Genomic DNA, 27,329 nt, shown 5'->3' on the forward strand with positions numbered 1-27,329 from the left:
GATGTCAACAATGCCATCCTGACCAAATGGAGGAAAAGAGGTATAACAAATAAGGTATCAGTGGCTAAGAGAGTTCAAATAGAGTCAAGAGGCTACTCTGGAGGTCACTCTTATACAAGCTTCAGTTAGACATTGTCAAATATCATAGCCTGCCAAACTCCAACCAAAACCATTCCTGCAAATCCTAAAGAACACCTAGGACAATATATAAGATTCTACAAAAGTTCCATGCACTAGGGTAACTTTCCAGAAACCTACGATCTCCAGTTAGGTCCTTGGTCCAGATGAGTCCTGAAATGCAGAGGGGCCGGCCTTTCCAGAGCATCAGCTAGTTCCATCTCCTTATTCCATGTTATCGACAGCCCCTTCCAACATGAAAAAGTTAGAATGGACATAGCCCAAATACCCCTAAAGTGTGCGAGAAAGATCAAAGGTGATGGTGGAGTTATACAGAGAAGGTAGGGAGGGTTTAACAAATGAGTACGAGTGCTGAATCATTATATTGATATTTTTTTAGTCTCCAGTATCTTAGAGCAGCTAGAAGTACAAACCTAAAAGTGTGGAATTGTAACCCAGATGAAAATCCAAAATCTGTTCTACAGCTAATTGCTGCGGTATGCTTTGAAATATATTGCTTTTTTGTATATATGTTATTTTTCACACAAAAAAAGAAAAGTCGATTGTGATGATTAAAAAAAAAAAAAAATAGGTAGAGAACATTTTCTATGCACTATGATTACTTTCCAAAAACCTAGAAACTCCAGTTGGGATCCTAGGCCAGAAAAGTCCTGAAACCCAGGCCAGCCTCTCCAAAACATCAGCTAGTTGCATCCCCCTACCCCTTATTGTCAATACCCCTTTCAACATGAAAAAGTTAGAATGGGCATAGCCCAAATAACCCAGAAAACTGGGAGAAAGATCAAAGGAGAAGGTGGAGTTATAACAGAGAAGATAGGATGTAACAAATGACTATGACCGCTGAGTCATTACATTGATATTTCTTTTAGCCTCCAGCGTCTTAGAGCAGCTAGAAGGAAAAACCTAAAATTGTGGAAGTGTAACCCAAACCAAACTTCGAAATCTGTTCTACAGCTAATTGCTGTGGTGTGCTTTGAAATTTATTGCTTTTTAAAATATGTTATTTTCTATAATAAAAAAAGAATTAAAAAACAAACTAAATGAGATGAAGTCTCATAGTGACTAGAATGGCTACTATTAGAAAATGGAAAACAGTAAGTGTTAGAGAGGTGTGGCGAAATAGGAACATTCATACATTATTGATTGGAATGTAAAACAAAAAACAATACGGGGATTCCTCAGAAAGTTAAGTATAGAATTACCATATGACCTGTCAATCCCAACTCTAGGTATATTCTCAAAAGCAGAGACTCAGACAGACTGTTCTAGTTTGCTAGCTGCCAGCATGCAACACACCAGAAATGGATTCGCTTTTAACAAAAGGGGATTTATTTTGTTGGTTCTTCAGAGGAAAAGCAGCTAACTTTCCACTGAGGTTCTTTCTTACATGGAAGGCACAAGATGATCTCTGCTGGTCTTCTCTCCAGGCCTCTGGGTTCCAACAACTTTCCCCGGGGTGACTTCTTTCTGCATCTCCAAAGGCCTGGGCTGAGCTGCTAGTGCTGAGATGAGAAATGCTAAGCTGCTTAGCAGCGCTATGTTGCAATCTCTCATTTAAGCACCAGCCAATTAAGTCAAACGTCACTCATTACAGCAGACACGCCTCCTAGCTGACTGCAGATGTAACTGGCAACAGATGAGGTTCACGTACCATTGGCTTATGTCCGCAGCAACAAGACTAGGTATGCTCACCTGGCCAAGTTGACAACTCAATCTAACTAACACACAGACTTTTGCACATCATTGTTTATAGTGGCATTAGTCACAATAGCCAAAAGGTGAAAGCAACCCATTTATCTGTTTTGTCTATGAATGTTAAATAAAGTGCGGTTTATACGTGCAATGGAATGTTGCTTGGCTGTAAAAAGGAATGAAGTTGTGATGCATGATGCTGTAGCAACATGGATGACTGTTGAGAATATCATGCTTAGTGGAATAGACCAGACACAAGAGGACAAATACCTTGAAATCTCATTTGAAATGCTCAAAATAGGCATACTATGAAGGCAGACACCAGCATACAGGCTACCGGAGGCCAGGAGAGGGGGCCATGGGGAGTTAGTGCTTAATTGGAGCAGAATTCCTATTTGAGTTAATGGTCAAGTTCTGACAATGGATGATGGGGATAGAGGCACAATGTAGTATATGTAATGAACACCACTGAACTGTATATTCGAAAAGGAGTAAAAAAGGAAACTTTAGATCGTATATAAGTTACTACACACAAAAAAGTACAACTCATAGAACTATATAACATAATGCAAGTGGCGCTAAAGTTAATAGTATAATTATAAGAATATTGTTTCTGGAATTGTAACAAAGGTACCTCACTAATGCAAAATGTTAACAGGAAAAATTATGCACGTGTGCGTGTGTGTGTGTGCGTGTGTGTGTGTGTGTGTGTGTGTGTGTGTGGAGGGCATTTGGGAACTGTGCACCTCCTGCATGCTGTTTCTGTAAACCTGCAATTGTTCCAATTAAAAAATGGAGAAAAAAGTTGAGTTCATTACACTTCAAATATTTGGGAGGGACTCAGCATCAAGGGATTGAGAAAACCTTGACTGAGAGGGGAAAGAGAGAAATGAAACAAAATAAAGTGTCAGTGGCTGAGAGATTTCAAAGAGAGTTATCCTGGAGGTTATTCTAATGCAATGTATAGATATTCCTTTTCAGTTGATGGTGTATTTGAGAGGCTGGAGGGAAGTGCCTGAAACTGCAAAGCTGTGTTCCAGTAGCCTTGATTCTTGAAGATGATTGTATAGTGATATATAGCTTTTGCAGTGTGATTGTGTGATTGTGAAAATCTTATGTCTGATGCTCCTTTTATCAATGGTATGGACAGATGAATACAAAATATGGATTAAAAATAAATAATAGGGGGAACAAATGTTAAAACAAATTGAGTAGATTGAAATACTAGTGATCAATGAAAGGGAGTGGTAAAGGGTATAGAAAAAAATAGGGGGAACGAAGGTTAAAATATATTGGGTAAAAAAATATATACATATATTGGGTAGATGGAAATACTAGTGGTCAATGAGAGGGAGGGGTAAGGGGTAATGTATTATGAGTTTTTTCTTTATTCTTTTTCTGGAGTGATGCAAATGTTCAAAAAAATGATCATGGTGATAAATATGCAACTATGTGATGATATTGTGAGCCACTGATTGTACACCATGTATGTATGTAAAGAATGTTCGTGTCTGTATGTTGTTTGGCTTGTCAATTAAAAAATGATAATAAAATAAAAAATAAAAAAAAATATTTGGAAGACTTAGATAAAGTTCTCTTAAGAGTCATGTACAAGGGCCCAGCTATAATAAGTAAATACAATAGGCACTTTATGTTACTCCCAAACTCTGCAAGTTCAGGCGAAGTGGGAACACGTTTGTCTCGTTCAGTGCTGCTTCCAAAGGCCCATCACACACCCAACATTCAGAATATCAAAAGCATGAAAATAATTGAGTTAATTTCCAGAAAACCTAATTACTAAAGATACTTAAAAGATATAGTGAGTAAAGCAAAAGGGTGACATGAGTTACCAAAAAAAGCAAAGCAAGCCCATGGACGTATACATTTTATCTTTTTTGTTTCTGATTTGATAGAACAAGGATGAAATAATTGATTCAAGGGAAAAGTAGCTGACCGCCCTCCTGAGAGACAGGTTGGTTCTCCCTCAGAAGACAAACCAGCTAGTTAGGAAAAAGATACGCCAGCTGATAGTAAACTAAAAGTGCACGCAGCAGATGGTATCAGTGATGTGGACTTCAGAAGCAAAGCGGCAAGTGACTGCTAGGCAGGAGGAGTTATGTCTTCATATTTGAAGACAGACAATCAAGAAAAAAACTAAAGGTTAGTGGAGGATGCCATTCCTTGTCAACCCACTAGCCATTTCTCCTCTGTTTGCAAGCAACACTAGACTTATTCAGGTACCAAGTACACATCCGTGGCCTTTGGGAAAGGGACCAGCCCCAGTCTTGGGTTATCCATGCCACCTGCTTCTGGCCAAGAAAGGAATGCCCGCGAGGGGGATTCTAGGAAAGGTATTTTCTCCTTTATAAAAAGAGGGACAAACGAGGAGAGCTTCTCTGCCTGTACCTGCTGTCTGATTGTCCTTAGGCGATGCTTAGGAATGCAGCATCCCCCTTAAGACCATGGGGCGGGCGGGCAGGTCAAAAGGACCTGAGATGCTGACTCAGAGCCTGGATATCACTGAGCATTCGACCCAACACAGGCGACCATCATTTCCTGGAAATCTTGTTCATCAGAAAGTAAATTCATATGGTTTAAACTGCTTTTAGAGCATAATACTCTTACTTGCAGCCCAAGACATTCTGAGGCTACAAAGTTCTTTAAAAAAAAACATTTTTTTATTTTTAAACATGCATAAATACAAAGAAAGGAAAGAAAAAGCAATGATTTTCAAAGTCCGCTTCAACAATTTGATACAGCACAGATTTCAGAGTTTGTTATGGATTACCATTCCACAATTTCAGATTTTAACTCCTAGTTGCTCCAAACACTGGAGGCTAGAGTAAATATATTTTTTCCTTAAAATAGCATATATACAAAAAAGCAATACATTTCAAAGCACATTGCAACAATTAGTTGTAGAACAGATTTCAGAGTTTGGTATGGGTTACAGTTCCACACTTTTAGATTTTTACTTCCAGCTGCTCTAAGATACTGGAAACTCAAAGAGAAGAGCAATGATTTTACTCTAAGCAGAATTGGGCTTAGAGAGAGAATGGCCACATCTGAGCAGCAACAGAGGTCCTCCAGAAGGAACTCGAAGGCATAACTATAGGCAGCCTAAACTTCTTCACTACATGCATAAGCTTCACAAGAGCAAGTCTCAAGATCAAGGGCTTGGCCTATTGATTTGGGTGTCCCTAAAGTTTGACCCAGTATCTGGGGTTTCCTGGTGGTAAAGTTTAATAGTTACATACATTTTCTCCCATCCCTCACAGGACTTTGCCAATACTTTTTGATTATCTGTTTAATATACTCTGGGATGTATCCAGGCATTACATTAAGCTATACAGGATTAAAGGCCCTCATTCTTATTCTGGGCTCCCTGTGTTTGGGTTGTTTAAATGATCTATCCAGACAGGTTGAGTTAGATTATGTGCTACAGAAAATTTAGATTCTGGACAAAATTAACCTTTCTTCCTTTGGTCTCAAAGAGTAGATGAGGCTCTAAAATATAGACGATGTCTTCCCTACCCCTGCGTTCTGAATTACCTTAATCTGACCTGATTAGCTTCCTTCTTAACTCCAAATACCAGGTTATACACATATAAAACAGCCTCTCAAAATCCAGAAATCATAATCACCACTCTGGACTAAACATGACTGCTATAGGAGCTTACAGTCTAGGTCCCTGTTTTCTTATAAGCATTTTCTAAAGGGGACCATACCATAATTGCTCTATTGTTTCTGGCTTATTTTGCCTCACCAAATGTCCCACAGGTTCATTCACAATGTTGCATGCCTCATAACTTTGTTCCTTTTTGTAGCAGCACAATATTCGATCGTATGTATAGACCATCATTTGCCAATCTACTTCTCAGTCGGTGCATCCTTCAGCCACCTGCATTCATTAGGCATCATGTATAATGTCCAACAGTCCACAGTCTATCAACACTCTCAATTTCAGATAATGTCATTGCTTCCAAGAGAAAGATAACCAGTAAACACACCCTCACCAAACAGTAAATGTAGACCTCCCCTTAACACTCGTCCCTTCCCTCATTATTTACCCCGTTTGTGGCCGTGGTACCGCTGGTGTGTCCCTGGTAAACACAGCCCATGGCGTGCAACAGCAGTTGTCCCCCTGCACCCTGAACTTAAAACTCTTGGACACAAAGTAGAGAGGACGAAGGTTGAATAAAGTAATGACATAAAATGGCTGAAGTTTAGCCTGAAAGGTTTATTGCATTTGTACCTCAGTTTTTGTCTTTCATTTTAGCTTGTTCTAAGCAATGATTAAAAGAAATACTGATTACATAAAATTTTGTTTGTTTGTAGAAAAAGCAACCTTGCTTATTTGTAATCAGGGAATCACAGGGACTAGGATTTAGGGGCAGTTGGTCTAGCCACTTCTCCTCACCTACAAACCCACCCTCCACTGCCAGCTTTGGAAGATCTACTTATTACGTTTATTGTTATTTTTAAATATGGCAGCAGGTTCCTTATATTTTCAGGATCTTACTATGCAGTACTCTAATAATTATAGCATTTTTCCTTTTATGCAGGATTTATATTAAACAAATTATTTTTGTAGCTCTAAAATACATTTGTAACATTTGGGAAATTTTGAATATAGACCATTCAATGACACTATGAAATTGTCATTAATTATTTATGTATGATAACAGTAATGTGCTTATGTAAGAGAATGTCCTTAGGAGACATTCTTTTGAAGAAGTATGCTGAAATATTCAGGGGAGAAAAAGTCATGGTGGCTGCAAATTACCATCAAATGGTTCAGAGAAAAGTATTGATACACAGACATATAAACATACATGCCTACAGAAAGAATGAGAGAGAGAAAGCAAATGTGGCAAAATGTTAACTGATGCATTTAGGTAAATTTGAAAAATTTCAAAATAAAAACTTTGGGAAAATATATTAGGGTCTTTTTTTTTTTAAAAGGCTTTCTACCTGTTTGCATTGCCAGCCATCGTCCAAATACAGGGTCCCCAACAGAACTAAGTTTTTCATTTTCCATAAGCTTATTATCATACTGGGAAAATGTTAAACATCAGAATGTGCTAATTCAGGGATGATCCTGTAATATTGTTTAAAGTTCATTTAAATTCCTGCAGATGCAAAAGTCAATGGCTCTGGGCATAAGAAAGAATCTGTTTTTGCTTTCCATAAATGTATTGTGTTTACCTAGCACCAAAGAGAACGCTTATCCTTTACTAGAAAAGAGCTATTGTTACATCATGTAATTCTTACTCATTTGATTTCTACTTTGAGACATAAATTGCTTTTCCTCACTTTTGATTGATTTTTAGAAACCCCATGAAATGAGCATTGTTTTTCCATTTATTTCTTCATGCTGAGAATTTTCTTCTTAGACAGGAATGTGAGAAAAAAATCTGGATTTACTTTTTTACGTTTGAGTGATCCATTTTGGAATATGTCAACTTTGAACTGACTAAAATTTTTAAAATTTAATTAAAGTCTCCTGAGAATCATTCAGCTCTCTTGCATGGATAGTATGTCACCTTTTAAAAAAAGAACCTAAACACAGCCAAAATATGTATTCATTTTTTTTCTTCTTATTTTTCCTTCCAACCTTTTGAGACACTAGAGAAAACAAATGCTGGAGTCCACATTTTCTCTCTAGAATGTTCTGTCTTCTAAATTGCCCCTGTTCTATCTTCTCAGAAAAAAAAACTGAGGGAGGGAAAAAAATATTGTTCTATTTAAGGAAAAAATGACAGATCTTAGCACTGCAAGTCCACATGGGACAGTTTTTTTTTTTTTTCATTTGTTCACTAAATAAGCATTCATTGAGCACCTACTGCCTGCCAGATAAGGAGGTTGGAGAATCAGACTCTTATCAAGGTCTCTAATGATTTCCATCTTACCAAGACTTAGGGTCCATTATTAGTTCTCATCTTCCTCCTCTCAGTTGAATCTGAAGCAGCCTGCTCTTCTGGTTTTCTTTCTATCCCGTTCGCCATGCCCTGGTAGTCCTGCTTACTGGTCCTCCTTTTCCTGATGGCTAACACCGGACCCTTTTCTTTTCTATTTACGTTCTCGGCCGAGGGGATTTCCTCTAGTCCCACGGCTTAATGCCATCTAAATGCTAAAGATTCCCAAATTGGTAACTGCCTACTTGAGATCTCCACTCAGCTAGCCAACAGACTTCTCAGCTGCTGGCTTCCCCACCACTCCCTCACCTCAAACCTACTCTTCCCTCAGCCTTTCCCATCTTAGTAACTTGCAACATTTGTTTGACCAAAAATATGAAAGTCAGAGGGAGTGTTGGCCACATGTGACAGAGTCCAATGTACCCAGAGGGTGGTTATTTTTCTCAGGTGCCAAGTGGACTGCAGGCAGGTACCCCGGGGCTGTGCGACAATGGCAAAAACTTCTATTTTTCTTCTCCACCAACCCGTGGCCAACGGTAGCCCGACTGCCAGATCATATCCACATTCGAATGGAGATGAAAAGGAAGGAATGAACAAGATAGAAGGAGAAGCAGCAAAACTTCCTCAAAAATTCCCAATGGATCTGTGCTTACCTCTCATTGTCCAGAACTGTGCTGAAGCCCCACTCAGCCGACTTGCACCTATAAGAGGAGCTGGGAAATATGTTGTTCAGCAGAGCACATCGCTACCCTCCACAAATCCGGGTTCTGATGGGGGGGGGTGGATATTGAATGCACAAATGGCAGTGCCTGCCACATCATCCTGGATTCCTCTCTTTCCCTCAGATGATGCTGCCAATCCACCAGCACATCCCATCAGCCCTCCCTTCAGAAGACTGAACAAACTGACCTCCTTCTCCTCATCTCTGCTGCTGAAATTCCTGGTCTCCCATCCAGACCACGGCCACAGCCTCCTAACTGGTGCCCCCTTCCACTCTTGCCCTCTTCGCAGTCCTTTCTCCCTACAGCAGCCAGGCTAATCATTCAAACGTATAAATATAATCATACCACTCTCTTTCTTAAAATACTCCAAAGAACCTGTCACAGACACTGAGACAAGGATTTGTGTGCAAGCGGTTTGAGAGGTGCAAAAACAGGGTGGGGAGACGAGGAAGGGAGGGGGCCTAAGACGTTTAGGCCAGCCTCCCCAGGGGGTACCTGGAGCTTAATCCTGGAGGAAACATAGGAAATGGGGTGAAATTCATGCCTCGGAATTATCCCACCCAAGGGGCAAGGCAGGGGATTTATACAGCAGCCCCCAAAGTTGCTCGCTCCAGCTCTCTCAGCTTACAGCATTTAGCCCTGGGTCTGCCACCCTGAGCCCGCACACTGAGAAAGTCAGCACCGCTTCTGTCCACCAGCCTCTCCTCTCCAAACCCGGCCCAACTGCTTCCGTCTAAAGCAGAATCATAAAACGGTGGGAGCGTCATTTCAGTCAATTTCTTTAATAGGATAAGAAGTTCAAAACACAATTTCAGGGTCATGAATGGCCAGCCTGGAAATTTTCCAGATTCCAGCCTTATCTGAAAATAGCTCAATTTTTGTGATGCTCTTTTTTGATGGAAAAAACAAAAAAGTGTCTATCACCCTCAATATACAGGAAAATTTCCCGTAGGGCATATAAGATTTGGAACATTTAAGCTCAGTATCTTAAGGTACACATCATTGACTATAACAGCAGCGATTAGATGGCTATCTGTCCATGGCACTGCTGTGTGTTTAGATCTGACCACTAAATACGGAGCCTAGGACATATTTCTGCCTTCAGATTGGGCTACTGTTTCATTTCCTTTCTTCTTCAGTTGTTCTACGAAGTAATCGTTACAAGCGACCGTCAGAGCTGCCACCATCACCACGAACTCACGGAAGTCCACTTCGTTGTCCTTGTCAGCGTCCAGGTCCTGCATGATCTTGTCAACCAGCTCAGGGTCCTTCTGGCACTAAAAGGAAAAAAAGAGAATTTCTGACTCCCGGGCCTTCAGGTTCCTGATGACAGCTGGGGTTGCAGCATCTTTTTTATTTACAATAAAGTTTTTGTTTGCATTTTTAGCATCTAGAGACCATTTCTAAGAGCCCATTTTCAGGTGGGTTTGTACCCAGCACAAATCCTGAAGGCGTCTAACCCTCTGCCCCCAGCATCCCGGCGCCCTGCTCAGACCTAAAGACCAAGGGAGCAAACGGCTCGCCCACGTGAGCCCCAGATGCTGGGGATGCGGCTGCAGCTGCTCGGCGGTTGAGGACCAGGACACTGGGGGAAACGCAGGCCTGGAAGCCAAAATGGACTTTCAGCAAACCACTTGACCGTTTTGTTATTTCCTTATTTGTAAAACGGAAATTTGGGGGAACTTCGACGTGCGGTTTGAAAATTCCTAGCGCCAGGATTGCTAGATTTAGTGAATAAAAATACAGAGTAAACTGTTAAATTTGAACTTCAGATAAGCCATGAATACTTTTTAGTATCAGTATGACCCAAATACTGCATGGGACATTTAGCATTTTATCTGTAACGCTACTAAGTGTAATGCAGGTATAAAGAGTCACCCGATAAAGGGGAGCTTTCCGAAGGATGACTGCGTTGTGCCGGCAGAAAGGAAAGCCAGTAGCTGCTGGAGACAGAAAGTGTGGGACTATGAAGCATGCATGTTTCCTATGATTTGCGGTTGATAAAACTATTTCCTCAAACAGTTCATTTCTTCCAGGAATTCCCCACAGCCCTCTTGGTTCCACTAAATGATTGGAAACTTAAATTTAATTGACCAAAATTAATTTGATCAAAACAATTACATATTTCACTTGAATAAATCAATGAGTCCATTTTGACCTACTCAGCCTTTTATTTTAAATGCTATATGATACAGTAGCCAAACCGTGTTTGTAAAAAACAACATCCCATGTTGATCTATATGGCCACTAAAGAGGCAGCATGAAGAAATACTGTTAAAGAATGTCCACTTCAAACTTTTTCCTTAGGAGGAGGGAAGAAAAGGGTGTCATAATTACAACCGCCCGTTTTAATGCAGGGCTTGGGCAAAATAACAGCATGAAAGGGTGGCAAGTTGTACTAATGTCAGTTCTAGGCAATTCCAGAAAGATCAGAATGAACTGCTTTCCTCAAAGGAGACCCAAGCACTTTGCTGGAAGGCTTCATGCACAGACGTGTGGAACCCCTGCTGTTTCGAAAGGTGAATGTTTGCGACTCAACTGGTCTCATTACTGCGGAACATACCACACCCTGCCACTCTCTCCTACCAGCCGGTGCGGGGCTGGTAAAGCTCTCTCACTGGAAAGTTCACCACCACAACATAAAGCACCCGAGGCTTAATTTCTGGCCCAATGCATAATGTTAGTTTTCAGACAGCAGGACACAGCTCCTGATGAAAGCCACAAACATGATTCTTAACTCTTGAAAACCCTGACCACAAGCAATTTGGAAAAGCGCACATGCCTATATAGATGGAAAACAAAGGTCTCCAGTGTTTGCTTCCCCTGTGTTTTTGAACCTCACTATAAATGATACTGTTTTTGTGACAAAAATCACAGGAGACCACATCCATGAAGGCTGAAGCGGTGCCTCATCCACCTTCGCCCGAATAGGACAGAAAAGCTGGGACTCACCGTGAGGAACTCAGTGAGCTCTTGTTGCAGCAGCATTTTCAGTTCCCCCTTGTTGAGCTTGAACCTGTCCCCTTCCTTGCACGAGTAGCGGTGGAAGACTCTGATCATGGTGCCCATGGCAGCCTCCAGCTGCGTGGGCATGCCGGCGGGGGAGCGGGCGCTCCGGGGCAGGGCGCGCCACCACGCTCGAGGAGGCAACACTGGCTCCAAATGCACAGGTGGGGAAACACGAAAACGCTCGTTACAATGGGATTCCCTGCTCTTCCCGCTCCACCCGCGATTGCCACGAAAGCCTCACAATCTGCCGCAAAGTGGGCGAATTGCCAGTTTCACGCCTCACCTACCCAATCTCTACCAAGTTAGCTACCAGACCACAAGGACAGAGAGGTGTTAAAACTCAGCTTCCAAATATTATAGAATTTTCAAAAATGTAAAGGGAAAGAAGATGCCTAACTTCCTACCTGTTCAGCCAAATGCACAGCTGTCTCAACAGGTGTTTATAATTAAACTGTAAGCGTTTATACCTGGGATTCCGCCCAGCACACCTGTTCCCCCAGAGGATGAAAATTACCGGTGACAAGAGATTCGGATGGAGGTGCCTCTGTATCTGTTTTTAATCACCAGAATGAACAGGTGTGAGCTGCTGCCCCCCCCCCCCCCCCCCAGGCGCCTGAAGGAAGGGCTGGAGCCCTCAGCGTGCTTTGGGTGAGAAGGCGAAGGGGGCAGACAGGAAGCCTTCCATTAGCCCTTCATTCTGGGCGCACCGCTGGAAATGCAATTAGTTGCTGGGAAGTTGGTAACTGGGAAGAGCTCTACAAATAGGAAGTGAACAGTACTCAAACCTGGAGACTCCTCAGCAAAGCACTCAAGAGAATGTGTTGAGTGCAGACTAGTTAAACTAACAACCCCCTGGGCAGTTGGGCTGCTGTAAAGAAAGGGTGGGGGGACTGTCCATGCACTGATGAAGATGGCACCGGGCAGTGGCCCTGACCACGTGAGAAAGGAAGAAAACTAATGCCGCATGTGCGTGTGTTCGTGTTTGCCTAAAGGTTCCTAAGAGAAAGCCCCAGCATGTGAAAGCAGCACAGGGCAGCCAGGGAAGGGGATGGAATGAGTGGTTGGGAAAGAGGTGGGAGCAAATGCTTTTTTAACAGAATTTAACTTTTCACTTATAGGAGTGCATATTGCCTGTTCAAGAAATGGAAATAGAATAAATCCCAAAGCAGCTGTGAGTAGGAACCCTTGTGGGGGGTGGGGGGAGTGATTTCCGCAGGAGAGAACCTGATGAAGAAAAAGAAATCCTGGGAAAACCAAAGCCAGAAGTTGGCCGTTGTGTTTGAAATGCCTGTCCTCTCAGGACGGAAATTTAATTACATGGAAAGAAAGCCAGGCTCTCCTTGTTACTTCCTTTCAACCAGGCTGTCGGATGCATCCTCCAGGGGCCTCCCCATGGCCTTTGCCATCCGGGCCCCCCCGCTGAGACCGCACTGCCAGCTCCACTGCGGTGCTCGCTGCACTCCTCCAGCCCGGTGCCCCAAGGTGCTCTTCAATTTGTGTCTTATTATTAAAGTAATAATGCATAAGGCAAAATAACAACGTTTTGAACGTGCAAAGCTATGAAATAGAAGTAAAATTCTCTAGCCCCCCACACCTCACTCCCTTCCCCACCCGTTTCACTTGGATTAACGTTTCCCAGCCTAAGAGGCAATAGCGTGGTGGTTCACAGCATGGGTGCCTGGCTTTGACTCTCAGGTCTGCCACTGACTAGTCGTGTGACCCTGGGCTGGTCACTTACCACTCTGTGCCTCAGTTTCCAATCTTCATAAATGGGGATAACATGGTACCTATGCCCCAGGAAGGGTTAAGTACATTAAAATATGTGCCTGCAGCATAGTTAGTGCTGTGTGTTAGTTATTGTTATTCTTTAAAAAATTATAGTTTCATATCCTTGAATATGCAGACACATAAACAGCATCAAAATATACAGCATCGAAATAGACATATCTATATGCATCTTGTGTTTTCAACTTAAAGGATATTAGAGATCCTTTATATCCTCATATAAAGATTTACCTCACTCTTCATTTAAGTTGCATTTTATTTCACTGGATGAATGTACATATATATACAGTCAAAAAGTATTTATCAAACCCCTGTGTTATGCCAGAAACATATCCTATTGCTGCTTTTATTAGGTTGTATTCATTACACAGAATGCAGGGAACACTGGACCCCTCCTCATTTCTGAGGGCACTGTCCCTTCTCCCACTCCGAAATGTTGCTGCTTGGGTTTCTGTCCTTGATGATCTCAGCTATTTCTATATTTTCAATCAATCCCCAAATCATACTGTTGGCCCCGATCTCTCTGTTACCCACTCCTACCTGAGTGTCCCACAAACGTCCCCAAAACTCAATATAGGACCAAGCAAAGCTCATCCCCTCCCTCCAGCCAAAACTGCCCCTCTTACTGTGTTGTCCATCTTAGCCACCCAGTTCCATTGGTCACCCAGGCTTCTGCCACCATCTGAAAATATCAGGTGAACCTGCCTGTTTCTCTCCATTCTCTTCTACCATCAGAGCCTCATAAATTTTTGGTCTCTGCGGTGGCTTGAAGTTATACACTCCAGAAAAATATCCTCTTAATCTGTTCCTGTGAAAGTGAACCCATCGTAAACAGGACCTTTTGAGAAGGCTGCTTCAGTTAAATGTGGCCCAATGAATCAGGATGGGTCTTAATCGCATTATTGGTGGCCTTAGGGAGAAGGGTCCAGAAAGAGAGCCACAGGAAGCAGTCACAAGCTGGAAGTCAACTGGACCCAGAAGAGAATGGAGGAGATGCCACCACGTGCATTGCCTGGTGACAATGCTAAGGAAAAGCCAAGGAACCCTAAGGATTTTCCGCCAGCTGGAAGATACCGACCTTGGAGGAAGCAAGTCTTCTAGCCTCTGAGATGTGAGTCAATAATTACTGTTATTAATTCATTGTATTTATTTGTTTTAGCAGCCAGGAAATGGAGCCTGTCTCAATTACTGAGGTAGCTTCCTTACAGCCTTCCATTCTGATCTCTCCACTCTGCTGTGGGAAGTGGTTTATCTAAAACATAAACCAAAGCCCATACTCCTTGAGCCTATAAAGGTCTAACCCTGTCAACAAACTGACCAAAATTCGTGTTCTCTCATTGTTGTGCCTTTCCACATTCTGGACCCACTGCGTAGAGTGCTTCGTTCTATCTAGTTCTTCAGGACTCAGAACGGGTAGCATCTCCTCTTCCAAGTCTTCTTGCACTCTTCCTCACTCTCCAACCACTTCCTTTCCTCCTTCACCGGTGACCACTCTGTCCTTTCTTATCTCCTGGTGCATATCTGTGTCTGTTTATCATTGCTCTAACTACATGTTCCCTGTAAACTATTTTGTGGGGGTGGGGGGTGGGGTCTAGCCATCTCTTCCCTATTCCCTAGACTTTGAACGAATCCCCTGATGGCAGGATTAGTATCTGGCTCATTTTTGCATTCCATAGAATATATATATATAGCACAGGACCAGGCATATGGAAGTGTACAGAAATCTTTGCTGATGGAGGATTAATGAAACAAATAAATCAGATGGAAACTGTTAAGACCTCCAAAGAGTTGAGCTGTACCCAGTTTAATTGTCCAAATAACTATTTATTCCAGGCAAAATTTTTGCTTTATCAAAAAAAAAGGGAGGGGGTGGTGGAATGGAGGGAGGGAGATAGAGAATAGAATTTGAAATTGGAATGAGATATTAACAGACTAAGCTGCTGAAGTTAGAAATGCACTAAAATGGTAAGTTTTACAGAATATGTGGGTCTCAGCAATAATATATACTATATACTATATGTTAAACTGCAAATTAAATTAGTTGGAGAATTCTATAGGCAGGCAAAATTTTCAATGGAATAGATATTGAAAACCATGTTGTAAGGAAGAGATGAAAATTTGATCACTTTAGAAATTTTTCAAAAGTAAATCCTCCCCAAATGGGAAAGATGGATGTGAAACAAGGAATTATGTCTTTTATTTGCATTTGAAACAAGGAATTGTGTCTTTTATTTGCATTTTTAAAAGGATATGCAGATATGCATAGGAAAAAACTCTGGAAATTACTTAAAAAGTCCACAAAAATCATTTGTAACGATGGGATTAAAAGTGATCTTCATTTTCTCCTTTTTGCTTATTTGTATTTTATTTCTCTCCAATAAATATTACTGTGCAATTATTTAATGTCTGGGTAAATAAATAAAGCGCATTACACCTCCGCACCCCGCACCCCTTTTTTGACCCCTTCACACCCGAACAGACTTGGCGCGGGTGGTCTGATCTCCGCACCCCCAGCTTTGCGTGGATTCTGCGGGGCTCGGCCCCGCCTGCGCAGGGGCGAGGTTTTCCTTGGAGGACGCTGCCCCCTGGCGGGGCTTCTCGGGACTGCACCGGGAGCTCTAGCCCCCGCCAAAGCCCGAGGAGTTGTGTTTAGGGGGCGCGAATCCTGCCTCACCGGCTCAGCCAGCCGCAGCCTCCGGCCTGCTGGAAACTCTTACAGGCAGGGACAAGGATAGGAGAAAGCAGAAACACCCCTCCCAGGGCTCGGGGCGGCTAAGGAGTTACGGGGACATGACGCCCGGGAGCAGGGGAGACGCGGCGTTTTGAGCCTCGACTCGCGTGGATCGCAGACCCTTTGGAGACGTGGGAGGGAGGAAGCACCGAGAACCCGAGGGCAGCTCCTGGGCGATGCGCGCGCGTCCCCTTCGCTGCGTGGTGCTTCCCGGGTGCGCCCCTGGGTCAGCACCTAGCAAAGATTTCATTTCAAGTATGCGGAGTTGGCCGTACGCCTTTAGTTTATTTCAAATGCAAATGAAAGACATAATTCCTTGTTTCACATCCATCTTTCCCGTTTTGGTAGGATTTACTTTTGAAAATTTCCTAAAGTGATCAAATTTTCATCTCTTCATTACAACACAGTTTTCAGTATCTATTCCATTAAGAGTTTTGCCTGCCTATAGAATTCTCCAAGTAATTTAATTTGCAGTTTAATATATAGTTTAATATATAGTATATGTTATTGCTGAGACCCACATATTCTGTAAAATATGTGCATTTATAACTTCAAGTACAGGAAGATAGAAACTTGCCTGGAATCCTATAACAAGATAGTGACAGATCTGAGGTTCAACCCATGTTTGTGAGACAAACGTAAAATAACCCAAAAGCAGGCAGCCATTTAGAATTAGAGTTATGAAGACTATAGAAACACCAAACTTCAATAAATTGGAAAGTGAAAATAGCCAAACAAAAATCTTTGGTATGCTGCAATGTACCTACAGAAAATAAGAAAAATGCACAGTTTTAATAGTTATCTGATAAATTTACAGATATTTTAAAATTCGACTACACTGCTATTAAACTATTTTCGATTAAAATATTAATTGCAATAGGATGGTACTTAAAAATGTCATGATCTCCATATTAGGCAACATCTTTTATAATGTCGCATTTGAAAACTCAACATGCAAAATTCTTGATGCAAAATGATTACATTACGTTTTTTATATATGCATAAGAAAATATAAAGGAAATAGGCAAAATTGTCCATAGACATAGTCTAAGGGTGACTTTTTCTGCCTGCTGGTGTTAGCGCTGAAGTTTTTGGTAATTTTGAATCTTTAGTCGTGTTATTTTACTTTTATAATGGAAAAAGAATGAAATAAAGTGTTTTCAAAATGGTAGCATTGGCAAAGCATTTGAACCCCTCAAATGCTGGTTCAGCTGTTAGGGTAACTGGCTTTCCTACAGCACTTCCCAGTTTATAAAGACTTTTTCACACACACTATTAAGCAGCAACTATTTGCCTAGTACTGGTTAGAGTCTGTGAGAGATGGCTTATAATATAACTCAAGACAAGTGTTCAAAATGTTACTGAAAAATACACACCAGATATATTGAGTACAAAACTTAGTATAAGTTCTATGACATAGCTGGGTTTCCTTTTTCACAAGTATAAAATGAGAACCTTGGATTAAATGACCTTGAAGTTCATTTTTCATTAAAATTTGTTTTACTCCAAAATCTGTTTTTGCTCTGTATGTATATATGTGCACACACGTGCCTGACATCCGCCAGGAAACAATTCGGACTCTGACATGAAGGACGAGAGTCTCTCAAAGAACTTTCAGAAGGGCCCTGGGGCAGGTTTTTCCTCCTGGGCCTAACAGTCCAGAGAAACAGGCTTAGGGAATTTGCCACACATTTCTACCCAGAAAGTCCAATGTCTCTCTCTGCTCCAAACACAGCAGAAAGGAGATTTCCCTTTTCTGTCCCTCCAGTGATGTCTGTTACTCACCTCCTCCCCAGGTTCTCTACTGAATTAGGGTTTGGTTTTTTTTTTCTTTTGGAATGGGAAGCCATTTCTTCTTTTTTTAAAAAAAATTATTTTATTGTAAAAAATAACATATATACAAAAAAGCAATAAATTTCAAATCACACTACACCAATTAGTTATAGAACAGATGTCAGAGTTTGGTATGGGCTACAGTTCCATAATTTTAGGATTTTTCCTTCTGGCTGCTCCAAAACACTTGACACTAAAAGAAATATCAATATAATAATTCAGGAGTCATACTCATTCATTAAATTCTATCTTCTCTCATAACTCCATCTTCTCCTTTGATCTTTTTTAATTATTTATTTTTTATTATTGATATAATATATTCACATCCTATATAATCATCCAAAATGTACCTTCAAACGTTCATGATGTCATCATATAACTGCACATTTTATCAACACAATTGACTTTTTTTGGTGAAAAATAACATAAACAAAAAAGGCAATAAATTTCAAAGAACATCACAGCAATTAGTTGTAAAACTGTTGTCAGAGTTTAATATGGGTAACCTCTATTATTAACTCTGTGTACTAGTCATACCTTTGAAGTAGTTCATGCAAGAACTTGTTTATATTTGTAGTGCTGATGGGTGAAATACCTGGCTTTATATTATCACTTTAAATCATATTTACCTTCAATACAGCACTATCATTTGTAATCCATTCCCATATATTTAAGTTCGACCTTGCTAATGAGTCTGTACACATGAGGTATCCACTGCCCCTTCGTTTCTGCCTATTTCTATGTCCTCTCTACTCTACATATTAAAGCTCTGAGTTTACATTTTCTGGGGGGCTCATATTAGTGAAATCCTAAAGTTTCTACCCTTTTGTGTCTTATTTATTTCACTCAGCATTATGTCCTCAAGGTTCATCCATCTCATCACGTGCTTCAAGATAACATTTCTTCTTACTGCTGCATAATATTCCATCATATATATAAATATATAACATTTTGTTATATACACATTTTGTTTATCCACTCTTTTCCTGAGGTCCAATGCAAATTTTTCTGTCTTTTTCACCATTTGTGCTTTTGTGCATTCAAGTCAGTTGCCTTGTCTTTTAATTCGCTTATTCTTTCTTCCGTCTCTTCAAAAGTGCTGCTGTGTGTCTCTAATATGTTTTTAATTTGATCTGCACTGTCTTTCATTTCTGTAAGATCTGCTATTTTTTTAACTTATTCTTTCAAATACTACTTTATGCTCTTCTGGTACCTTTGGATATCAGTTATGTCTTTAGCCAACCCGCTGGGGAAGTTATTTAAGAGATCTGTATGAACAGCTTTGGTTAGTTTTTCCAAATTCTGTGTCTCCCCTGGTGTTTTCATTTGGTCATTTTGCTTGGTCATGTTTTCTTCCATCTTCAGAAGTTTATGATATTTTGTTGGGTTTTGGCATTTGATTATTTGGCAAGGTTATTTTTAAAGTTGATTTCCCTTGCTCGTCTAAGATTCTGAAGTTGCTTAGGTTTGTGTGAAGCCTCCTTCTGTACCTGGTAATTCCCCACCAAACCAAGGCCAGGTCCTCGTGCCGAAGATGCAACCCTAATTGAAGATCTGTTAACAGCTCGGGAGAAAGGCAGTTTGCCGGAGGGCACTTTCCGTGTCTTCCCAGCAGATGCTGCTCTTGGGCCCACTTTTCCCCTGGACACATGGAGACCCGCTGCAAAGCCAGTCAAGGCTGCAGGTCTCCATGCATGCTGAAAGCTGCCAACCCGGGGCCTGGGGGGTGGGCAGTGTGCACCTGGCAGAGAGTCTGCTTGTGGGCAAAATGGGTCTGGTGGTCCCCAGGCTCGCAGGTGAAATGACCCTGTGTGGCTGTGAGTTTCGAGTTCCCCATGATGGCAGTTTTATATCAGAGCTATCAGATGCATCAAATAAAAATCAAATTAAAGTAATTCCAACTACATTTTAGTTTTATCCTCCAACTCACGGAACTAAGCATTTGAAAGGTTAAAGGTGAAGCATCTGACACTATTATATATATACTATTACAATAATATAATGAATATCATTGTCAATTCAATTACAAAGTCCAACACTGACCTTACAGTCAATTCTCAAAATTTGTGGTAGTTAAAGTTCTATAAAGTTGCCACAAACATGGAATTCAGGAATACTGAACCAGCACTCCTATGGGAAATCCAGGATTAGGCTCCTGTGAGCCTTTAGTCATAAAATTTTTGTCAACTAATCAATACATAACCTTGTATTGTGTTTGTTTCTGCTTAAACACACCTCGTGTAATTGTGCTGTCACGTCATTAACACTAATCAGCAGCACTATCCCTCGTGCATGAACGACACTTACTTGCACTTGTCCTTCTTCCACGAGGCCCATCACAGCCTTCCTTGCCTGAGAACATGGGCAGCACTTCAGCCCTGCACTTGGGAGCTTTTTTAAAAATGTATTTTTACTGAGATATCTTCACACACGTACGGTCCATCCAAAGTACACAATCAATAGCTCACGATATCATCACATAGTTGCATATTCATCACCATGATCATATTTAGAACATTTGCATCTCCAGAATAGGAAATAAAGAGAAAAAAGAAAAAACTCATATATCCCATACCCCTTCCCCCCTCCTATTGAACACTAGTATTGTAATCTACCCATTTTTTTAACCCCTTATCTCCACCCCTTATTATTACTATTATTTGTCCTTAGTTTTAACTCATCTGTCCATACCCTGGCTAAATAGAGCATCAGCCACAAAGTTTTCGCAATCACACGGTCACATTGCAAAAGCTCTATAATTATAGTCTTCTTCAAGAATCAAGGCTTCTGGAACACAGTTCAACAGTTTCAGGTACTTCTCTCTAGCTACTCCAATACACCATAAAGTAAAAAGGAATATCTATATAATGCGCAAGAATACCCTCCAGGATAACCTCTCAACTCTGAAATCTCTCAGCCTCTGAGACTTTGTTTTGTCTCGTTTCTCTCTTTCCCCTTTTGGTCAAGAAGGCTTTCTCAATCTCATTATGCTGGATCCTGGCTCATCCCCAAGAGTCATGTCCCATGCTGCCATAGAGATTTACACCCTGGGAGTCATGTCCTATGTAGGAGAGAGGGGGCCATGAGCTCACCTGCAGAGTTGGCTTAGAAAGAGAGAGGCCACATGGAAACAAGTAAAGTTATCTTGGGACCCGTCATCGTGAGAATGAGAAAACCTTCTTGACCAAAAGGGGAAGAGAGAAGTGAGACAAAATAAAACCTCAGTGGCTGAGAAATTTCAAACAGAGTTAAGAGGTTATCTTGGAGGTTTTTCTTACGCATTATATAGATATCTCTTCTTAGTTTATGGTGTACTGGAGTGGCTGGAGGGAAGTACCTGAAACTGTTGAACTGTGTTCCAGTAGCCTTGATTCTCAAAGAAGACCTTATAACCACAAAGCTTTTGCAATGTGACTGTGTGATTGTGAAAAACTTGTGTCTGATGCTCCTTTTATCTAGGGTCTGGACAGATGATTTAAAAAAAAAGGATAAACAAATGAATAATAGGGGAAGATAAGGGGTAAAACTTGGCTAGATTGAAATACTGAAGGTCAATGAGAGGGAGGGGTAAGGGATATGGGATGTATGAGTGTTTTTTCTTTTTATTCTTTTTAGAGGAGTGGTACAAATGTTCTAAAAATTACCACTGTGAAGAACACACAACTGTGTGATGATATTGTGTGCCACTGATTGTATTTATGGTTGGACTGTATGTGTGTGAATATTTTTCAATAAAAATATTTTTTTTCAAAAGTAATAAACGAATGGCCAATTACATTGAAAAAATGTTCTCTGGGGGTGATTCTTAGACATAATTATAAGTAGATTTAGCTTCAACAAGCTTCTCCTTTGCAGGAATAAGTTTCAATAGGTGTGAGCCCCAAGACTGAGGGCTCGGCCTATTAAATTGGTTGTCCCCTGTGCTTGTGAGAATATCAGGAATTTCACAGATGGGGAAGTTTCATATTTTCTTATTTCTCCCCAGTCACTACAGGGGGCTTTTTTTTTTCCCAACAGGGGGCTTTTTATTCTCTGTCCAAATTACTCCCGGATGTATCGGGGCATCACACTGACCTGTACAAACCAACAACATCTCACTACCTATCCAAGCTTCCATGTAATTATGGTGTTCGAATAAACTGACCATACAGATTAAATTAGACATTGTGCTACCAAAAATATAAATTTTGCACCAAATTAACATCTCTTCCTTTGGTCTTATACAGACATTGAAGTTCTAAAATGTGAACCGTTTCATCCTTTACAGTGTGTTCTGATTTATCTTAGCCCTAGCCAGATCAGCGTCAGTCATATATCTAGTTGAAGTCTGATAATTTTTTCAGCTTTTTAAAGAGTTCCTATATGGGGTCCTGCTGACATTCATAGATTCAGAGCTCTAACTCTGAGTCTCAGGCGTCACATAAATACACAAAGTTTGAGGGAATGATCAGGTTATCCACAAATAACTCAGCATCTTAGAATTTAGAAATAACAGCTACAACTCCAGAATGGATGTGACTGCTGTAGGAATTTATAATCTAGGAACCTTAACAATAGGCCCAACCTGAGAACCCATGCTTTTGATTTCAAGTCTCTGAGTTTGTATAGTTAGTTCAAATGAGTGAGGCATGATAATATTTGTCTTTTTTTTCTCTGTTCTTTTTAATATTTGTCTTTTTGTTCCTGACATTTCATTCAACATACTGTCCTCAAGATTCATTCACCTAATTACATGCCTCACAACTTCACTCCTTCTTGCAGCTGCTCAGTAGTTCCTTGGATGCATACACCAGTTTCCCCTTCTAGTCCTCGGTTGATGTGCTCCTTGGCCACCTCCATCCATTGTGAGTCACAAACATTGCCACCATAAACACCAGTGTGCAGATGTCCACTCATATTCCCGCTCTCAGTTCCTCCAAGTGTATACCTAACAGTAGGGTTGCAGGATCCTATGGCAGCTCCATCCCTAGCCCCCTGGGGAGCCGCCACACTGCCCTCCAAGGCTGTACCTCTCAGCTTCCCTACCAAGGGTGAATAGGTAGATTTCTCTCTCCATATTTTCACCAGCACTTGTATCTCTCCATTTTTAAGCAGTTTTATTCACACATTATACAATTCTATCTAAGTAAAAGATGAATGGTTTCTGGTATAATCACATAAACATGGCTTCACCACCTCTATATAAGGACATTTCCTTTTCTTCTGCAAAGGATCCCACACCCCTCCCACATACCCCCTGCTTGCTGACATTTAGCTTTGGCATACTGCCTTTGGTACAGTCCATGGAAGCATATTACAATGTCACTGTTGACTAGAGACCCTAGCTTGCATTGATTGTATTTTTTCCTGTATACCATCCCATTTTCAACACCTTGCAATGTTGACATTCATTTGTTCTCCCTCATGCAAAAACATTCTTATATTTGTACATTTAATCACCATCATTGCCCATTCTAGGCATTCCTGAGTTATGCGGTCTGCCTTGATCCTCTATCTTCAGTCCTAGTTTCATACATGCCCCCAGGGCTTCTCCCTTGACCATACTCACTCTCGGCTTCATTCAGTGTATTGAATTACTGTGCTACCATCAGATAGTATTGTGCTATCCATTTATGAATTTTTACAGTCAGTTCTGCTGCACATTCTGTATTCCTTCAGCACCAAATACCCAATCTCTACCCTCTTTTTATCTCCTAATAACCCATGTTCTTAACTTTAACTCTCAAAGTTCATTCATTTAACGTTAGTTCATAGTAGTGAGACCACATGGTATTTGCCCTTTTGTTTCTGGATAATTTCACTCAGTATAATATCCTCAAGGTTCACCCATATTGCTACATGCTTCATAACTTTATTCTGCCTTATAGCTGCATAATATTCCACTGAATGTATATAACACAGCTTGTTTAGCCACTTGTTCATTGATGGACATTTGGGCTGTTTCAATCTCTTGGCAATTGTGAATAATGCCACTTTCAACATTGGTACGCAAATGTTCTTTTTTGTCATTGCCTTCAGTTCCTCTGAATATGTACCTAGTAAAGAGATTGCTGAGTCATATGCAGTTCTATACTTAGCTTCCTAAGGAACCACCAAACTGCCTTCCAGAGCAGTTGCACCATTCTACATTCCCACCAATAGTGAGTAAGTGTGCCTCTTTCTCCACATTCTCTCCAGCAGTTGTCATTTTCTGGTTTTCTCTTTTTCTTTTTTTTTATAATGGCCATTCTAGTGGGTGTGAAATGATATCTCATTGTGGTTTTGAGTTGCATTTCCCTCATAGCCAGTGAAATTGAGCACCTTTTCATATACTTTTTTAGCCATTTGTATCTCCTCTTTTGAAAAATGTCTGTCATGTCTTTTGCCCTTTTTTTTTATTGGGTTGTTTCTCTTTTTGTTGTTGACTTGTAGAATCTCTTTATATATTCTGGATATTAGACTCTAATCTTATATGTGGCTTCCAAATATTGTCTTATTGTGTAGGCTGCCTTATTACTTTCTGGATAAAGTTTTTTGATGCACAAAAGTATTTAATTTTGAGGAGGTCCCTTTATCTATTTCTTTTTTTGTTGATCATACTTTGGGTCTAAGGTCTAGGAAACCCCTTACAATTACAAGATTTATAAGATGTTTCCCTATATTTTCTTCTAAAAGTTTTATAGTCTTAACTATAATAATTAGGTCTTAATCCATTTTGAGTTAATTTTTATATAGGGTGTGAGATATGGGTCCCCTTTCATTCTTTTCCATACGGATATCCAGTTCTCTAGGCACCATTTATTGAAGAGACTGTTCTGTCCCAATCGGGTTGGCTTGATTGCCTTATCAAAGAGCAGTTGTCCGTAGATGAGAGGGTCTACTTCTGAACACTCAACTTGATTCCATTAGTTAGTATATCTACATTTATGTTTTGACCACTATGGCTTTGTAATATTCTTTAAAGTCAGGTAGTGTGAGATCTCCCATTTCATTTTCCTTTCTCAAGGTATTTTTAGCTTTTTGGGGTATCCTGCCCTTCCAAATAGATTGGTTATTGGTTTTTCTATTTCTGTAAAGTAAGTTTTGGGTATTTTAATTGGTATTGCATTGAATCTATAAATCAATTTGGGTAGAACTGGCATCTTAACCATATTGAGTCTTCCAATTCATGGAAATGGTATGCTCTTCCATTGTTTTAGGTGTTTCATGATTTCTTTTAGCAATTTCATGTAGTGTTCTATGTATAAATCTTTTGTGTCCTTAGTTAAATTTATTACTAAGCATTTTATTCTGTTGGTTGCTATTGTAAATAGAACTTTTTTCTGGATTTCCTCCTCGGATTGCTCATTACTGGTGTATAGAAACACTATTGATTATTGGGTGTTGCTCTTGTATCCTGCCACTTTGCTGTAGTCATTTATTAACTCTAATAACTTTGCTGTAGATTTTTCAGGCTCTTTGACATACAGTATCATGTCATTTGCAAACAGTGGGAGTTTTACTTCTTCCCTTCCAACTTGGATGACTTTTCTTTCTTTTTTCTGGTATAATTCCTCTGGCTAGAACTTCCAGCACAATGTTGAAAAACAAAGGTGCTTATTTCTGATCTTAGAGGGAAAGATTTCAGTATGATGTTAGCTGTGGGTTTTTCATATACTCCCTTTATGATGCTAAAGTAGTTCCCTTCTATTCCTATCCTCTGAAGTGTTTTTGTCAAGAAAGGATGTTGAATTTTGTCAAATGCTTTTTCTGTGGAAGCCACTTAAACAGTGAATTCACCATCAAAAGTCACAAAAGTACAAAAAGACATGGCACAGAATATACCACAAAAAGGGCACTCATGTATAGTTTGAGGGCTGAAACAAGATAATACCATATAAGGATTGATTTTGGGGGATTAAGTGAATTTGCAAATGCAGAATCTACAAATAATAGGAATCTGTTGTATTTGTTTTGTGATGATAATCACACTTTGTGTGAAAGTGAAAATGTGCTTAAAATTGATTGTTGCTACACACACAATTGTGTCCAAACAAGTTACAATATTTTACCAAAGAAAGTAAAAGCTGAAGTTTACAAATATTTTAATAGCCACAATTTGCGAAACTGAATTCCAAAAATTTTGTGACCTTCCTGATTTGAAAAAAAACTTCAATGTACCAGAATGTATTTTCATTCCTTGCTGGACAGCAAAACATTACCATAAACAGGTATTCTAAATTTGGGCTTCATTTTGTACAAAATCAGCTTGAAATTTTAAACTAAAATACTCACTAAATGGGACACCAAAAATATTCAGCATTTCAAGTGTTTCGTGAATTTTAATTATGGGAGGAATGGGGAAGCTCACTAACAAGTAGATATTGAAATGTATTTGTACAAAAGCAAGAAAAAACAGAACAAACTAATTTTAAACCATGTATAAAATTTAGTTTTAAAATTTTAGAAATGGCTTTTGGAAAATCTCTGATTGTGGGAAAAATTCAAAATGTAATGAAATTCAGAAAGTCTATCAATTTATGTCACTAATTAGACAAAATACCCCCCAAATTATAAGTAGATTAACTTAATTTGAATGTTAATGTATAAAACTATTTATGAAAGAAAGGTACTTTATTTTTTAAATTTTTTCTTTTATTTATTTTTAATTTAAAAATTTTTTTAAACATAACATCCAAACATGAACATTCTTACCATATGATCATTCCATTCTTGGTATATAATCAAAAACTCACAATTTCATTACCATAATCATTACTTAGAACATTTGCATCAATTCAGAAAAAGAAATAAAAAAAGAAAAGAAAAAACCTCATGCATACCATACCCCTTACCCTTCCCTCTCATTGACTGCTAATATTTCCATCTACTCAATATATTTTAGCCTTTGTTTCCCCTAATTTTTTCTATACCCCTTACCACTCCCTTTTATTGATCACTAGCATTTCAATCTACTAAATTTATTTTAACATTTGTTCCCCCTATTATTTATTTATTTTTAATCCATATGATTTACTCATCTGTCTATACCGTAGATAAAAAGGAGCATCAGACACAAGGTTTTCACAATCACACAGTCACATTGTGAAAGCTGTATCACTATATAATCATCTTCAAGAAACATGGCTACTGGGACACAGCTCTACATTTTCAGGCACTTCCCTCCAGCCTCTCCAGCATACCTTAACTAAAAAGGTGATTTCTATATAATGCATAAGAATAACCTCCAGGATAACCTCTTGACTCTGTTTGAAATCTCTCAGCAATTGACACTTTATTTTGTCTCATTTCTCTCTTTCCCTTTTGGTAGAGAAGGTTTTCTGAATCCCTTGATGCTGAGTCCCAGCTCATTCTAGGATTTCTATCCTATGTTGCCAGGGATGTTTGCACCCCTGGGAGTCATGTCCCATGAAGAGAGAGGAAGGACAGTGAGTTTGCTTGCTGTGTTGGCTGAGAGAGAGAGGCCACATCTGAGCAACAAAAGAGGTTCTCTGGGGGTGACTCTTAGGCCTAATTTTAAGT

At 40.0% G+C, this 27,329-nt stretch overlaps 1 protein-coding gene and 1 long non-coding RNA gene across 2 annotated transcripts in view; one reads left to right on the plus strand and one right to left on the minus strand.

The window, feature by feature from the left end:
- Positions 1 to 14,363, plus strand: part of LOC143665678 (uncharacterized) — a 28,388-nt gene extending 14,025 nt beyond the window's left edge. Inside the window, exons 2-3 of the long non-coding RNA XR_013167167.1 lie at positions 12,598 to 12,650; positions 14,180 to 14,363. This is a non-coding gene — a long non-coding RNA (uncharacterized LOC143665678). The remainder of the gene's footprint in view (positions 1 to 12,597; positions 12,651 to 14,179) is intronic.
- Positions 9,237 to 27,329, minus strand: part of LOC143665676 (proteinase-activated receptor 2-like) — a 67,442-nt gene continuing 49,349 nt past the window's right edge. Inside the window, exons 2-3 of the mRNA XM_077139389.1 lie at positions 11,423 to 11,622; positions 9,237 to 9,747 (exon numbers count right to left, since the gene is read on the minus strand). Of these exons, the coding sequence (XP_076995504.1) occupies positions 9,553 to 9,747; positions 11,423 to 11,622 (395 nt within the window). The 3' untranslated portion in view covers positions 9,237 to 9,552. The remainder of the gene's footprint in view (positions 9,748 to 11,422; positions 11,623 to 27,329) is intronic.

The sequence above is a fragment of the Tamandua tetradactyla genome, chromosome 21 (genome assembly GCF_023851605.1).
Source record: "Tamandua tetradactyla isolate mTamTet1 chromosome 21, mTamTet1.pri, whole genome shotgun sequence".
Lineage (NCBI taxonomy): Eukaryota > Metazoa > Chordata > Mammalia > Pilosa > Myrmecophagidae > Tamandua > Tamandua tetradactyla.